The sequence below is a fragment of the Epargyreus clarus genome, unplaced genomic scaffold (genome assembly GCF_041222505.1).
Source record: "Epargyreus clarus isolate Ecla_fem2 unplaced genomic scaffold, WU_Ecla_fem_2.2 ptg000017l, whole genome shotgun sequence".
Taxonomy (NCBI): domain Eukaryota; kingdom Metazoa; phylum Arthropoda; class Insecta; order Lepidoptera; family Hesperiidae; genus Epargyreus; species Epargyreus clarus.
The window spans coordinates 13,388,137-13,404,292 of NW_027332225.1; the positions used below are offsets into that span (position 1 = coordinate 13,388,137).

Consider the following 16,156-nt stretch of genomic DNA (forward strand, 5'->3'; position numbering starts at 1 on the left):
ATATCACGTTTAACTGAGGCGTTAAAACTTAGTTCTACATTTATACTTTGATCACACGGAGTACTGCATATACTGTCTCATTCTTTTATGAATCACAATTAACTTAACCGATTCAATGCCGGACAAACTTTAACGCCTGGCGGCGAACAAATATTTCGTGGCACCACTGTGGTGCTAAACGCCAGGGACTTTGATGACACCGCTAAGGTGCCATCCGCCATGAATTGTAACTTATCGTTTTTTTTTTGCTTTTTCCACGTGCTGTAAGTTTAGTAGCCACCCAAAAGCGAAAGTGAATGGTTTAACTTTTCGATTAGTGTTTACAAAAGTGACTATCTACGTGTAATAACGGAAATGGAAGGTAAGTGTCTTAATTCTAACATTTTTGTAAATTGTTGATGAATTGATTGTTATAGTGTAGTCTATAGAATTAAATATAAACATTCGAGACGTGCAGAGCGCTATGATAGTTCTTTTCTGGTGTTTTGTTTAGAATAAAAATTCAAATTATTAATGGATAGGTTTCTAATAGAATATCGAAATTGATTGCGCTATTTATTCAGACAAAGATAAACACCAAAGTACGAATATTTTAATCCAGTTTCTATTGGCTTACTATTAACGAAAAGTAGGTACTATTATAGTAATTTGCAATCACAGTAATTTGCAAAATAATATAATATATTTTTTTGAAAGGTTTACAATCCCTGAAGTATGTGAAATCACGTGAACTGACATTCTAGGAAGGATCTACGTGATAAATAAAGACACTTTTGTTTTCAGAACAACGTTGATAAACGTCAATTTATCCGAGTTTTAAGGCTTCAAATTTTGGCACCTCTCGGGTGCCACCCGCCAGTATCTTTATCTTTTCATATTCTTTACCTATAGACAGCGGCTGTTCATAATGCTGTTATTAGACAGAAATAGTGGCGTTCCGGGATAAGACTATAAAGAGTTCTACACCTTAGAATATGACAAGAGTCGTATAGGTACAAGTTATGCATATCTGCCTTAAGACTTAGTTAGAATTATTTATATTATATACTAACTGACCCGGCAAACGTTGTGTTGCCATATAAATAAAAAAATGTTAAGGGCGAACAACCCTTATCACTTACGAGTTTGAAAAATAGATAGAATATTTAAAACTGTGATGGTAGCGAAGTCTGTAGAATCCAATGTGAAACATTTCAAAATCAACAACTACTTACGAATTAAAAATTAATTATAAAACCTTTTCCCACGGACTAAATTGTGAATCTAAATCATTCTCAAGTCCCCTTGAACACACACAACAAATTTAATCAAAATCAGTCCAGTCGTTTAGGTGGAGTTCAGTGACATACACATGCGCATAAGAAACATATATATAAAGATCGGTACCCTACATATTTAAGCTACCTCTACCGTTCAAAGTAGAACACAGCAAGTCTACAGGCTTGCAAGATAAAATAAGCATATCCGTTCTACCACCTCAAAAACATAAGTAAATCACCATTACGGCGTGGTGGTCGCTCTTGACACCGTTCTGTGCGACGGTGACCACTAATAACGTTACGCAACCAATACTTCCTTATTAACCAGACCATTCTTCGTTTACTTTCCCTTGCGCTGATTCATATAGGCTGGTTATGTGTTGTATGTTAATGTTCCAATTGGGCATCCGTAATATATGTCCGATTGGAATATGATTTAAATTAGAGTTTAATGTACCTACTATAGACCTATTAAAATGCCTAAATAGAGTTTTAGTAAAATAGTTACTCCATACGCTTGGTTTAGGAATTTAAAAAAATATATAATCTTTAAGTTAAGGGCTAAAATGAGAAGGCTCTTCAATAGCAACAAATATTTTGCAATAAACAAATATTTTAATTGGCTTAATATAATGGAAAATAAATATGTTTCCTCTAATCACCGAAGTAGAATCGTTGCGAAAACGCGACAGATTCGCAGAGAGCGCGTAACGGATATTCTAGACTTCGTGACTATCAACTGGGACTATTAGAGAAGAAATATATCGAGTAAATTACATAAAATGCTAATAAACTTCCTATAAAATTTGCCAGTAAATTTTAAAATTCCGGTATCAAATCCGCCGTTAATTTCGCGTTGATCTTGACACAGATTTAATTATGTGCGTTCGTTACGTGTGTTCTGAATAGTCTAGTAGTATAAACATTTGCATAACTGACATTCCGTACAATATTTGGTGGTTACAGCTGCCCAAAGTAGGATAATCGTCTTGAGTCCTCCATTACCTACACACGTAACCACAACCACGCTACACATCGATTATTGGTATTGTTGATAGAAGACACCACAACACCATATGATATTGTAACGGCGTGGGTGGGTATATTTCGTATGAAAATTCATAGTTTTATCAAATCAAATCTCTTTATTTGTGAATACATGTATTAAAAACACAGGTATTAAAAAGCTACATATAGTACACGTTTTCAGGTATACAAATATCATAATTATCAAGACTTATTACAAATCATTAATGAAGAAAATGCGCATGGACTACATTTTGCCGAACAAATCTACTGTGTACGATACTGAACACATGACCGCCCATGGATGGATGGATGGATGGATGGATAGCTGTTCCTAACACCATATAGTGAACAGTAGAACACGTTCTACCTGATGCAGATCACACCTCAACTCCTGAGAAATAATATGATCGCTATGTTAGCTACCCGGCATCCCTACTTTACGTTAGAAATGTGTTTGGCGGTGGTACCTCCCCGGGTCAACCATACGGACACTATGACTTTACTTAAAGAATAACTATAAGATAATTAAGGCGCTAAGAAGAACCAGGGTACCCCTACATAATGCACTTACACTGAAAATCAATAAACAATCTGGTTGAAATATTTCTGGAAAAACTGTGAAAAATCGGCGAAAAACCTTTCACAGTTTTAATCAAGCATAGGGTGTGTTGCAACATGACCCTGTTTCATTAGTATTTTAGTGTGAAGTGTAAAATTTGGCTTGTTTTTTTACAATTAGTACGGGAGAAACTTGGACACGGAATTAAATTTAGAAATTGTTTTAGCAAGCTTAGAATATAGACGGTGTAAATCAATGAAATATATGTTACTTTACATATTGTTCACAGTAAAATTTGAAATTTCGTTACATAATAATAATTATAGATTAAAAACTAATAATCACTAAAATCGCACTAGGAAAATCGTTAATCCTGATTCCTGATGAGGTGAATGGGATAAATTATTTAAATCGTGTATTGTCATCGGTTTTTGATAATTGTTCAAAATTATAAATTAATCGGACCTTTCAAAGCGGGTAAAAATCGAGTTCAAAGATTCTGTTACATACATAAATACAGTCAAGCTAAATAAAAGCGTGATAAAAACATGTCCACTATGTCGAATAAAAGCTTGCATAAGACAAAAAAAAACGTCTATAATCCTGAAACCACTTGAACGAACCTAAATAAAGAGAAGACAGTTAGTTTAATACATAACACAAAGAGGACAACCACAATCCTTTTAGAGCAGAAATTGTCACCAGTAAAAGGAATAACAAGTAACGCTACCAGTATTGTTCTATTGTGCACGAACTAACCGCAGAATTCAATGCGTTTGTCTCAAATAAACTACTTTCTCTGCCTTTGAATTTTCTGTACCATAACCGGCTTTAACCTTATTCATAAATATATAATAGTTATTGAAAATGTTGTCCCTTTCCATAGTAATATCTTTGATGTTAAGAGGGAATGAGATAGAATAGCCAATAGTTAAAACGCTAGACATCTGAACAAAGGGACAAATCTACGCGTGCCCTAAATTACCCTGTGTCAAATTTTCATCGTCACGTTTTTGTCGTTTTCGTCATACTTAGGGCTCGAATTTGATGTACTTGACCCTTTATTTAAAACTTACTACATAATAGCAATATTTAATCTCTCCGCCCTCTACCTATCATTGTGTAGTAGAGGATATATACTTATCACAGGTACTTCAATTTTATAATATAAAAGTAGCAAAAGTGCATGCAATCTATCTTATGTAAATGGCTATGGAAATTTGTGATCTTTACACCTGTAACACCATTTGAGATTCATCACCATCACCACCATCACCATCAACATTATTTTGTTTCGTACCACGACCTCCTTAAAACAGTTTTGTTTTATTCCTGCCAAGTGATGTAAAAAATGAGTAATTTTGTTCCTTCTTCCCAAGTCAGTCAATTCAGTTCCCAAGAGGAAACGAGACATCGAAACTAATGTCAATTCTTTCGCATCACAGTCTTGATTGTGTTTCGTCATACGCATTTGAACAAACTTAAACCCTTATTCATTTTTCGCGTGTCCATTGTATAAAACCAACTGAAATTGTCATATTTTGTTTAAAAAGTTAAATTTCTTGCAAAAAAAGAATGAATCATTTCGACCTACATCATACAAAACTGCTTATTATAAAAACAATCTTACTTTTACGAGGTCGTGGTACGAAATTTCAATATATGATTAAAATAATATTGTTTTAAGAGATGGTAGTAACCCTCCAGATCACAGATGCATTGCCAGAGTTGCTGGGGTGGCAAAGCATCTGTTGAGGACTGTTGAAAACTAAGTAGGAACATCTAGGTCCGTTATCATACCCTTCAAAATGTACCGTCGCTTGACACTGCTGTCATTGGGCAGACATAAGTACTCGTATTATGTAGGGTGGTACAATGATGCAAGTTTATCAGCGTCACCAAAAGTCCGGACTCCAGACACGGTAACCTGAGATGGTTCCGCCCACAATTGCGTGTCTGTTGAATCATTGGAAACATTGTGATTGACGTCTGATCGACAACTATGATCATGTTGTACTTTATTTAGTTTTTAGTTACTCTTTATAACTTCTTCAGTTGACATTAGACCACTGTTGGATATAGTTCTCTTTTTTGGCTCGACATTAAGTGTAGTTTTCGGTTATTTATTTGTTTCTGTGGTATTTAAACTTGAGGCATTAAAGAAGTTTATGTGTAAACTATTGTGTGTTTCGTTGTGTCTTCTTACTAGAGTAATTGTAATTGTAATTGTTAAGTGATTACCCCTGATGAGCAAAGACTACCGTTGTAGGGCCGTGCCGTGCAGAGATTGTGCTGTAAGTGCATCTAAAAATATTTCAAATCAGTGCTAAGATGATGACGAAACACATCGAGGTACGTTTCACATTGCATTTGATTTGAGAACTAATCCTCAACCAAAATCTGAATAACAACACATCAGGTAGCCTGAATAACATAGCACATCAGGTAGGCATACTTGTTACTTCTATAATGAAAAGTAAAAAAGATTAATTTGTCTCTACTTGTAAAATTACAGACAAGATGCGCACACTTATTACAACTTTAGTTATAAAAATGTGTAGTACTCGTAATTTGGCAATTACATTAAACATAAGTATAAATAAAGATGACTGTTACAATGTCTGCTTTCCCCTGGCTATAAACAAAAGTGAAAATGATTCGCGTTTTGGAGTTAGCAGAGCATGAACGTGGATCTTCGCTGCCGTAACTTACCGTAACTGCGCTCATTGCCCTAAGGTCCCTCGACTACGCTGGAACGCCTCGTTGAGACGAGCGTTCTGTTAATTGTAGTTCGCTCTCATAAACTGACATTTATAATTTCTTAGTAGGTCTAAAACATGAGCATGGACCAAAGACCTGTAATGTTAGATACTGACAGGTCTGTGGCATGGACTACGAATACGTCATGAGCAATAAGATTTTTGAATAGTTATCTTCTCAGTAATGATATTTGAGGACTTCACGCCCAAATTCTTTGAAAAAGTTCTTAAAGGTGTGTTAAGTACCTGACTGAGAGGAGACTCGTGCCCAGCAGTGGAACATCAATCGGTTGACGACGATACTACGAAAACCCAATTTATTTCTTCACCCGTCATCATTACAAATACTACACTCGTTCTGCGCAAATAAATTGTTATTTTCAAGACGCTTCATATCTAATGATGTCGTTACTTTTAATGAGACAAAAAGTGCAGTGCCACTGAAGCAAGAAAATTTCAGCTGAAAATCTATCTATTTCAGCAATAATGAGGTTTGTTATAATATTTCGTCAATAATTAGGAAGTGCAATACTGTTGAAGTGTTGCTAATAAAAAATATTGACACCATTTTTTTTAAATTAAAGGCTTTGTAATTTACGGCGCTTTTAGTTTTTGTGGCCTTTACCTCTCCGATTTCATTTAGTTTATTAAGCGTTGATTTAGTTTATTTTTAAAAGATATTTTGTTTGCGATATTTCTTTAAGAGTTGATTTAAAGTTTGACGTAATTTTGGACCTATGTAAATATGGAGTAAGATGTTGATTTACATTATTTTCAACTTTAGTAGGCTAAGTACAGGTTTCCTCTTATTATGAGAAGGGCTATGTTTTACTTTGCCGATTATGGCCGTATTAGATAAAGTACGTAAAAAAATTTGAAAGTATCGTAGTTATAAGATGAGTTTCAGACAAATGACAATTTGTGACGAGCTTAGAGTTCAATCTTCAGGCAGACAAATTATAAATTTAGATTTTTCTTGTTATGAGGATGGTTGTCTTTTTATGAAAATGAAGCAGCAAATGTGGAAGTAGGTAAACTAACCTAACCTAAGCTATACCTATTTTTATGTTCGTGGTATCTTCTTACGTGGTAATCTTACAAAAACATAATGAGTATTAGTTAACGTCTTGATTTTTTTAAATAAAAATCTATATAACATCTTGTAATGCACTTCAACATCTGTGCTGTAAGAGTAAATAGGTATAGGAATCAGTTTCCCACGCCGAGGCGAGTGGTTATGTTAATCACATAATCTGTTTACAACATACATAATGCCGCGAGGTGGCGCCGCAACGCATTATTATCCTACCTGCTTAGGTCTTGGTACCATGCTAGCATGCATGTGCAATGCGAGTACCGTTTTCGAGTTAATAGTGTCAAAATAGCTGCATATTTAGTTGAAAAATATCAAAATATATATAAAATTTCATGTCATTTTTAGGGTTTCGTAGCGAAAGAGTAAAAATGGAACCCTATTACTAAACCTCCGCTGTCTGTCCATCTGTTACAGGGCTCTATATCTTGATCCGAAATAGATAATATATACTAAAAATGTATAACAATGAAAATTTGGTACGGAATCCTCCGTGAGGGAGTTTCATTCGCACTTGACTAATTATTAAATCACCCATAGTTTTTCAAATCATATAACTAAGTAAAGTAATTTCAATTTTTTATTATTTTAAATCTCTTTTATCGTTACGTTCTGCAGGTACCGAGTTTGAACCTCACAGAACCTTTAATAACAAAATCTGTATTATAAAATAAACATTTCACTTCTAAAGTTCTAACTTCCTCGTCAAAGTAACGCAAATAGAAGATGTAGACAAGATTTCTACAGCCTTGACGGCAATTGATAATAGTTTTGCAACACATTACAGCTTTGTGTAAGGGCATGTTTGTTCGTGTGTGGAGTACAAATACGTACTGTCGAGGAAAACGAGAACCGTTGACCTAGTGACGAATATTGCGTCTGGTACAACAAAATTGACAAATCCATTTCTTAGCAAGCTGTGTCACAATTAATAATCAAAGTAGGTAAGTAGGTAAGTCCATGTCACCCTCAGAATTTAAACCGATCTAACGATACCTCAAATGTCTAAATACGCTAAGTCCTGTGGACTATAGGGCGTGCCAAAGAATACGACATGCATACATGCATACATACATACAAAAACACGCTTAAAAACATTAAACCTCCGCTGTCGCGTAAAATATAAACCCCTGTGTTAAATTTGTATAGGCGCAAAATTTAGGAACCCTAGCTCCAATCTAGAAGACTATTGAAATTACATGTATTGCTAGAAGCTTTTAACATTGTTTATTGATTTTTTTTTTAAATTTCCAAAATCCTTTTTTATCGCTTGTTACATAAAAATCTTTTATGCTTATAGAAATATAAAACTCTTAACATGGGCGTGAAAATTTATTTATTTTCATGGACGGACTATGTATATTGAAAGGTAATCTATTCGATATTTTTATTTACTTATACTTTTTTATTTTTATGAGTAGATGACAGAAATATTCAGGTTGATTCTTAGATTAACTACATCTTTTTGGACAAATAATACGATTTCAAACCTTGAAGCGTTTCACAACACATTAAATTGTTGTACCCATGTAAGGGCACGGGTTAGATAATGGTTACTAAGAAAGGGCAAGTATAATGCCGTGTACGTGTGTTGAATACTGACAGGGACTGCGTTGGGATTGTGTTTATAAATATACTATACAATTACATGTACATTGTACATTCGGAAGGTGGTAGAGCTCTTTGTGGTTCGACCCAGACGGCATCACCGCCACACCTATTTCTACCTAATAACAGCGGTGTTAAGCGCTGATGTGTTATGGTTTGATGTGTGTAAGGGAGACATACTTTTCCGAGGCGTTCCAGCTTAGTCCTCAGGGGTAGCGGCACATCTGTGGCCGATGTAATATTCTATCTGGGGTTGATTACAGATGCCATGGGTGGCAGTCGCCACTTATCATCAGGTCGACTGCATGCTCACATAAAAACTTATGTTTGCGCCGTCAAGGGTCAATCTATTTTTGATCAGACTTTAAAAATATTTATTGTGCAAGAGTTGCAAAACAGTGGCATCTGTACAGCGTTTTTAAATCTGAAACCTTGCAAACGAAAACAAAACGAAGATATTGTTAAACAATTGGTTAAACAGCATAGTGAATTAGGCAGTCTGTTAACCAATTAATTTGCTTTTTTTTCTTATTTAGCAGTTATTCGCGAAAGCTATACCCGTTAATATAAATATGTAGGTAAAATTGATACAAATATTTTTTTAAATAACCTTATACGAATTGGTTTTACTTTTCGTATTTCTTTCGTATTAAATTTAAAATTGCGTCTCTCATGTCTAATTAGATTTAAATACCTGTAGCGAATGCCTTTTTGTGTAATTATTTTACCACTTACTTTTTACTGACCAAGATGTCTCCGTTGCGTGGAGATAAAATCGATGTTACAGTGAAAAATATTTCTTTTACCAATGATTACTCTCGTCACGCTCGTTTATCGGTAAATCAATTAAGAATATTGGCTTTAAAAGTTTACCAGTTACTTTTCACAGCGATTGTTTTAATTCAATTTATATTTAATTTCAATTAATTGAAATTACGTTCGATTTTAATTTGATTAAATTGTTTACAATTGAAATTAATTGAAATTACGTTCGATTTTAATTTCTTTAAATTGTTTACAATTTAAATTGTGCATTTAATTTTGTGCAAGTTAGAATTAATAAATACCTAATAAAATTTACTCACTTTAATAATGTGATATTTTCTTTTAACATTAATAATTGTGGAAAATAAAATTGTGTTAAAATGGGTGTGTCTTTAATAAATGTAATAACTGAGGTGAAAATTGTATTTATTCAATTCGTACAAAAAATATGTAAAAATAAACGACTGTTAAATGATTTTTCTTGCGATGTTTATAAATGTCGCAACGTATTTCGATATTAACTCAACACAAACAACTGTAAATTATGATTTCTGAATAAAAATAATAAAGCTTCAAAAGCTATTGACTTCTTAGTTTAAAAACAGGTTTGATTTCGACAAAGGCTTAGAGATTGCAGTTTAACTTTACGGCAGCCCTTTATAGAAGCCATTTTAATATCCTTTTGTGATATTCAATTCTATTCAAATGTATACATATTTCTCCGAATGTACACAATGTAGTGAACGTAAGCCGCTGGTTGGGATTCGAGCGGCGTGCGCTATGTTGATGTAATTTCATTGATACTAGAGATGTACCCAATTGTATTAGTACATCGATCATGTACTTAATTTTATCGGTTTTTTACTTAATTATTATTTTTTAAACAAATTTATTGATCCACTCTGCTTTGATTTATATGATGGTTTTATGGACGGATAAAATATTCATTGATTTTCGTAATTCAATTATTCGTTTTGACACTGCAGCCATACGTTGAAATATTAATTGTAGATTTTTTCTTTAGTTAAGTAAATTTACAAAATTAGACGTAACAAGTAGTATAAAACTAAAATTCACAAACTAAAAGTCATAAAGCTAAAATGAAGTATGTGAATGTATATTTCTGTGACATACTTAAAATTAAGTAATGTACCATGATTCATTCAATAAACAATAATGACATGGGATTTATAAAAAATCTTTTATATTCTTTGCAATGTTTCCTTTTCATAATTTTTTAAAGTTGTACAAGCTTAACGTCAAAACATAATTAAACGAATTTCTACTAAAGTTTTAATTTTTTGTATGAAATATCTACTGTGAATTGTACCATTGCCCCATCACTACAGATGCAGTAAAACGGAGCGCAAGCGCATTCTGTCACGATCTGCCCGACGTGTCCCAACTCCGATTTATTTGTACAGCGACAATTAAAATCGTACGCGTTTCATTGCTCCTATTGTACGCCGAAATTAACCTCCCATGAAATTGGGCGAAAATTGACACGTATATTTAAGTAATAGCGCAGTGTAACACAGTTTGTAGGGAAATACATTGAAATGTGCACGAAAGATTACCACGAAGCATTCAATCTTTGTTTGGCTTTCAAACTAATGTCCCGCTGTTACCACATTGTACCAATGATAAGATTGGTGTATTATATTTCGACGGATATCTTAAAATATGTACCGATAAATTTACTTTCGATTTGGTTCAAATTTCTTGCTATTAAAGATTATAAAAGACCATTGCACACGGCGATTGTATAACAGTTTTATATAAACCAGTTCTAAATGCAATTGCAATCGTAACTAATGTCTGATTAATTATTTTGAAATGTCATCTACATAGGTGTATGGTAAAAGTTGTGGAAGGAGCTTTTCTTTTTTGTTGTTTCAATATTTTTTTTTGGTTATTATTCTTTTTACTAATTATTTTCTGAACTGAGGAATCGAGGAGGAAAAACTGTTCGGTGGAATAACCTGGTGGAAACCCGTTCTAAGTACAATAGTAATACATATACTTCTCAATATTGTGGTTAGCAATGCTAACAAGATGCGGTGATACTTACCGACAAAATAGAGATGTAATTTATAAATTAATGATATTTATCTATAACATATTTTCATACCGTGCTTAGCCCCTTTGGGGTTACATTTAAAATATCTTTTCCTTACTAGCTTAGTTCAATTACATTATAATATAAAGGAGTCCCGTGAACATACTTCTACAACTATATACTGTGCTAATGTAAGTTGTTTCTTTTGTTGAGAAGATGAAAACATAGATAGCTATATAATATTTCACAAACACAATAGTTTCGTGCTAACCTTTCAAATTGAGAATTCGCGCGTGCAATAGAGGATATAATTATTGTTAATGATAGATATTAAACAGGTTGCAACCTAGATAGGCGTCATTAAAGATAGAGATTTTCGTATTAGGCAGTGTATAAGATTACTAGTCGTTAAGTAAAACTTTATACTGACGCGCATATGATTAATTGCTATAATATATTTGCCAGCATACATTTTATGTGGGAAACTCTGTCAGTAGTCCACAGATACGTTATTACTTCTAAGGACTAAATCGATTGTTTCGGTTACCACATTTTTATATAGCAGGACACCCAGTAGTACGCGATGTACTCAGTACAGGAAACCTGACCACGTTTTAACCCCATAAGCAACAATTTTTTATTTTTATTTATATTTATATACCAAATGAGCAATGCAGTCTGTCTGATGGTAAGCGCCTACTCTACCACCGACATCTGTGACATCTGTAATCTGTAATCAATCTCAGATAAGATTAAGGTACTATCTGAGGTCGGACTTAGGATCAGTTGCTTTGTTGGTTACCCAGTGGACCTTAAAACACCCTTCAATGTGAACATTGTAGTTTTTAACACTGCTAATATTAGGCAGAAATAGGTGTAGTGGTGATATATGCTTTGACCCACTGAACTTTTTGATTCGATCTACGACAGTTCGAGAAGTAATTTTGAGTGAACCTACGATGTAGTTTTGCCCATTTGGTCAAATTACCTAATATTTGGGTCAGTACTTATTGTACTTTAATGATGGTGTGGAACAACAGAAAGAAATATTGGGTTATTTATTATGTGCAATCAGTAAACTTATTTCGCTAACAATTATAGGTGGTAGAATTCTTAGAACAACCCTAATTCCGTCTTATAGCAGCAGTGTTTACCCTTAATGATCCGCCTTGCCCATTTCTCATACTTGCGGAGTTTGAGCTGCTGTGTTTGCTTTTAAGCATGGAACTTAGTCCCCTTAGTCTTATTGATTTCCCATCTGCTATTCTATTATAAAACAACATTATGACAGACACGACGACATGTTCCAACAAAAACTAAACTATCAACTGGACTTTCTAGTAGCCGTGGACACCAGGGATGCATAGATTATCGCTAGATAAATTCATGGGAACACTCCTTTTTTGCAAAATCCATCTGCGGTAATGTAGGAACTGGTGTTTTTGCTCAAAATGGACCTTTGATGCATAGGCCGCGTCATTATACAGCAAAGAACCGCAAATTGCTCCTGTAATGGACCCCAGTGATTGAGTACCCCTGCATTTATATTGAATTTTGAAATATTTGAACTTAATGCAAGTACGAGAGGTATGATTTTTTGGTGTTAACTATTTCATTATTCCTGTTGTTTGAAAAGAAAATATCGCGAGTTACCTATTTTTTGGTTTTTTTAACGCTCTTTTACATTTCCAGTTTTCAAAATCAAAATAAGTATGAAGATTATGTTTTGTGAAGAACAAAAACGTTGTGTGTTTAAATCTATATAATAAACGAGATACAAGATTAGAACTTAAGGAACTATATATTTTTTTATGTATAAAAAAAATGTCCCAAAGAAAATTAATTTCTTGAAGTAGTTTCTAGTAATTCCTATTTTTGTCTATATTTGGGGAGAATTCCTTTACCTGGCAACACTTTCATCTCCCTTACCTAAGCGACATAGCACTCATCAGACACGAGTATTATCCAACTGTTACATCATTTTCCCATATGCTACTAGTACATCGCGAGCGAGATTCCCACAGTAATTATTTTATGCAATGACATGATTTTATGACTTGTGCAGAATGGGGCTTATGGTTTTCTTGCACGATACGTATACATTACACCTCATCAGTAATTAATTCTATTTTTTATAATAATCGAGTATTTAGTCCACCTGATGGTAAGTGGCTACTGCCGTGGACATCTATAGTCAACCCTAATTTCTCAAGAGTCAAAGTTATATTTTCACCAAGTGGTCTAAATTCGACCACAATAAATACTGAACATTGGAGATATTTTTAATGATTACTCCAAAACTTATAAAAAAGTCAAAAGTCATCAAAAGTCAGACAAGCAAAAAAACATTTAAACAAAAGGTAAAAGGTAGTGATTCGTTTTGCCTTTGCGTTTATATAGAGGAATTAGTTTATAATCAAGATGTTTGATGAAAGTTTAATTAATTATTAATTGTAGAACAAATGTTTCCTCCTTTCAGGACGAGCAGTGAGAGGGCACACGATGGGGCTTTGCTGTTGATACATTGCTAACCAGCAAAATGAAATGATCATGGAATCACCAGTGAGAATATGTTTAGGTAATATCATATACATTACAATCTTCCAATATTAATTAATTAGTAATAACAATTGAAAGGTCTTCCTATGAAAATTAATCTTTATTTATATGTTTTCATAAATTTCATAAAGGTTAATTCCAATTTTGTCGGGGAAATAAACAGAACTAGGTTTACATCTGTACTAGAATTATGTATATATATTAAATTATGTGTATAAAGTTGCTTAAAAAGTGCCCGCCAATGACTTTATGTCATGTACATTTTTTTTTGATTAAGTATTTACTTTTTTGTGCAACTTCGTTATTAATATTATTTTAGTAGCTCTAGATGAGAGCTACCTCTAGCTCTAACTAGCTCTAGCTCTAGCTAGCTCTAGATGGTATGAGACTACCAAAGAGACATATTCCGAAATACATTTTTTTTTAATTTGTGTTTGTATGACCTTAGTAATTTACATATTGTATTAATATTCCAGGTGCAGCATTAGTAGTACATTTACTACTGTTAATCAGCACATCCGTAAGCGGTCACGCGTTACCGCTCGAAACGAGTTCAACAACGATCAAAGATGAAAGAAGTTCCAGGTTTGTTAGAACTAACGGTACTTGGACCACTAGGAATAAATCTAAACTACCCGACGTAGCCCTTAACGAGCTACGCCCTAAAGACTCTGCCTCAGAAGAACATACAGAGAAGAATGCTAAATATAAGGACAGAGGAAGGGTTAAGTTCAATCCTCTTGCAAAGACTAGTACAGAAAGTGCTTTGCGAAGGGTCACAATGTCTACCGAGGCATCCAATATCATTATAGTCACTCCAACCCCTGAAGTCAAGAAACCAGCTCAAATTATTGATAGTATGAGAACCTACAAGAAAACTAAAATGCCAACCGTAGTGTCTAGTACAACCCCGTCATTACCTACCGACACCAAAATCGAAAGCGAAGAAGATTACGATGATGAAGAAGAGGATGAAAGGAGCTCGTACGACAAATACACTTCGTTTGACGACTTTTTCACGATACCCAATTTCAACAGTGACGATGATGACTTTAGTAATAAGAAGAAAAATAAGCGTGGTTCAGATAAAAAATTAAAACAGGACTACAGTACGCCTTCATTTGGAAGTTTTTCTAGTTTCTTTCCAGAAGACACGTACAATTCTAAAGACGAACCTTACAAATCAGAAAGTTTCTTTGACTTCGAAAGCGAATTAACCACTCCGAAAAACGACTTCTTTGATAAGAAATTTCAAGAAATATCTTCGAGCATTTTAAATAACTTAGATACTATTAAAGCTAAAACCCAACCACCGAATATGACTAATGTGCACAAAATTGTTAGGGAAAATGTAGGATTAGAAACATTGAGTAATGGTATCCCGACTAATAAATCAACTGTTATAATAAAAAATACCAAAGAGATACGATTAGTAGATAATGATGAAGCCGGGACAGCTAACAAGGAGCTATCTGATGTACACGGTACAAGTATTTATTACGAGATGTCTGTTTTATCCACCGAAACATACAACATAAGTCATACCAACGAAGACGATTGTGATAACGATACTCTGCCTTCGGAAACGGCACCTACCACACCTAAAGATGAACTACCGTCTTTGAAGGCAACTCTACCAACAATAATTGAAATTCCAACCAGTCCTATGGTTCCTGATGCAATGTCAGATGCGTATTCCACGGTCTCAACTAACATTTTACCAGTTAGTATAATTCCGTCCATATTTAATTCTATCAGTCCCATACCTTATTCAACCCAAAATACTATATCTTCAACCGACAATGGTAGAACCAAAATTTATTCCAGTACTTTTAGCAGAAGCAGGAATTATTCCAAGCGCCTTAATCTCACCGGATCCAAAGATTCACCTAACAGTGTAACTATACAAGCCGATCAAGTATCTATTAATAACCAAGGCATCCGACCGATGACTCGAAGATTCCACCATACTACGCCAAAAATAAAACCCATCTGGATGGCACCTAGGAAGAATATAACTAGAGGATCCTACACTCGATCAACATATCCAACTACTATATATTCTGAGCATTTTAATATTAAAGATAAACTTTCGTCTACTATGAAACCGAGATTGCCAACAAGAACAGTATTGACAACTTTACCATCAGACATTGATCCTGTTCTGCATAGTGATGATAACGGATTTAAGAAAGTTGTTCACTCGCCTTCCATATCTGATAATACAATCCCTACACTGTGGAAGAGGGGCTCTACAAAATTCTCAACATCGACTGTAACATCATCGGAGGTAGAAACAGGCGTAAGCGACATGGAGATTCCGCCTACGTTGGCCTGGGCACTCGCAAGTCTTCGTAGTCCTCCGTCGATGCCCAGCCCCGTAGCCAACTCTACTAGTTCAACACAGAAGAGTGTTGAAGATAATGAATTAAATAACATTGGCGAAGTTGTTGGTAAGATCTTTTT

At 34.2% G+C, this 16,156-nt stretch overlaps 1 protein-coding gene across 2 annotated transcripts in view; it reads left to right on the forward strand.

The window, feature by feature from the left end:
• The window catches only part of LOC140749123 (uncharacterized), a 78,947-nt gene that overhangs the window by 45,464 nt on the left and 17,327 nt on the right, over positions 1-16,156 (forward strand). For both annotated transcript variants that reach the window (XM_073082148.1, XM_073082149.1), the window contains 2 exons: positions 13,611-13,709; positions 14,167-16,143. In XM_073082148.1, coding sequence (XP_072938249.1) covers positions 13,676-13,709; positions 14,167-16,143 — 2,011 coding nt within the window. In that variant the 5' untranslated portion in view covers positions 13,611-13,675. The remainder of the gene's footprint in view (positions 1-13,610; positions 13,710-14,166; positions 16,144-16,156) is intronic.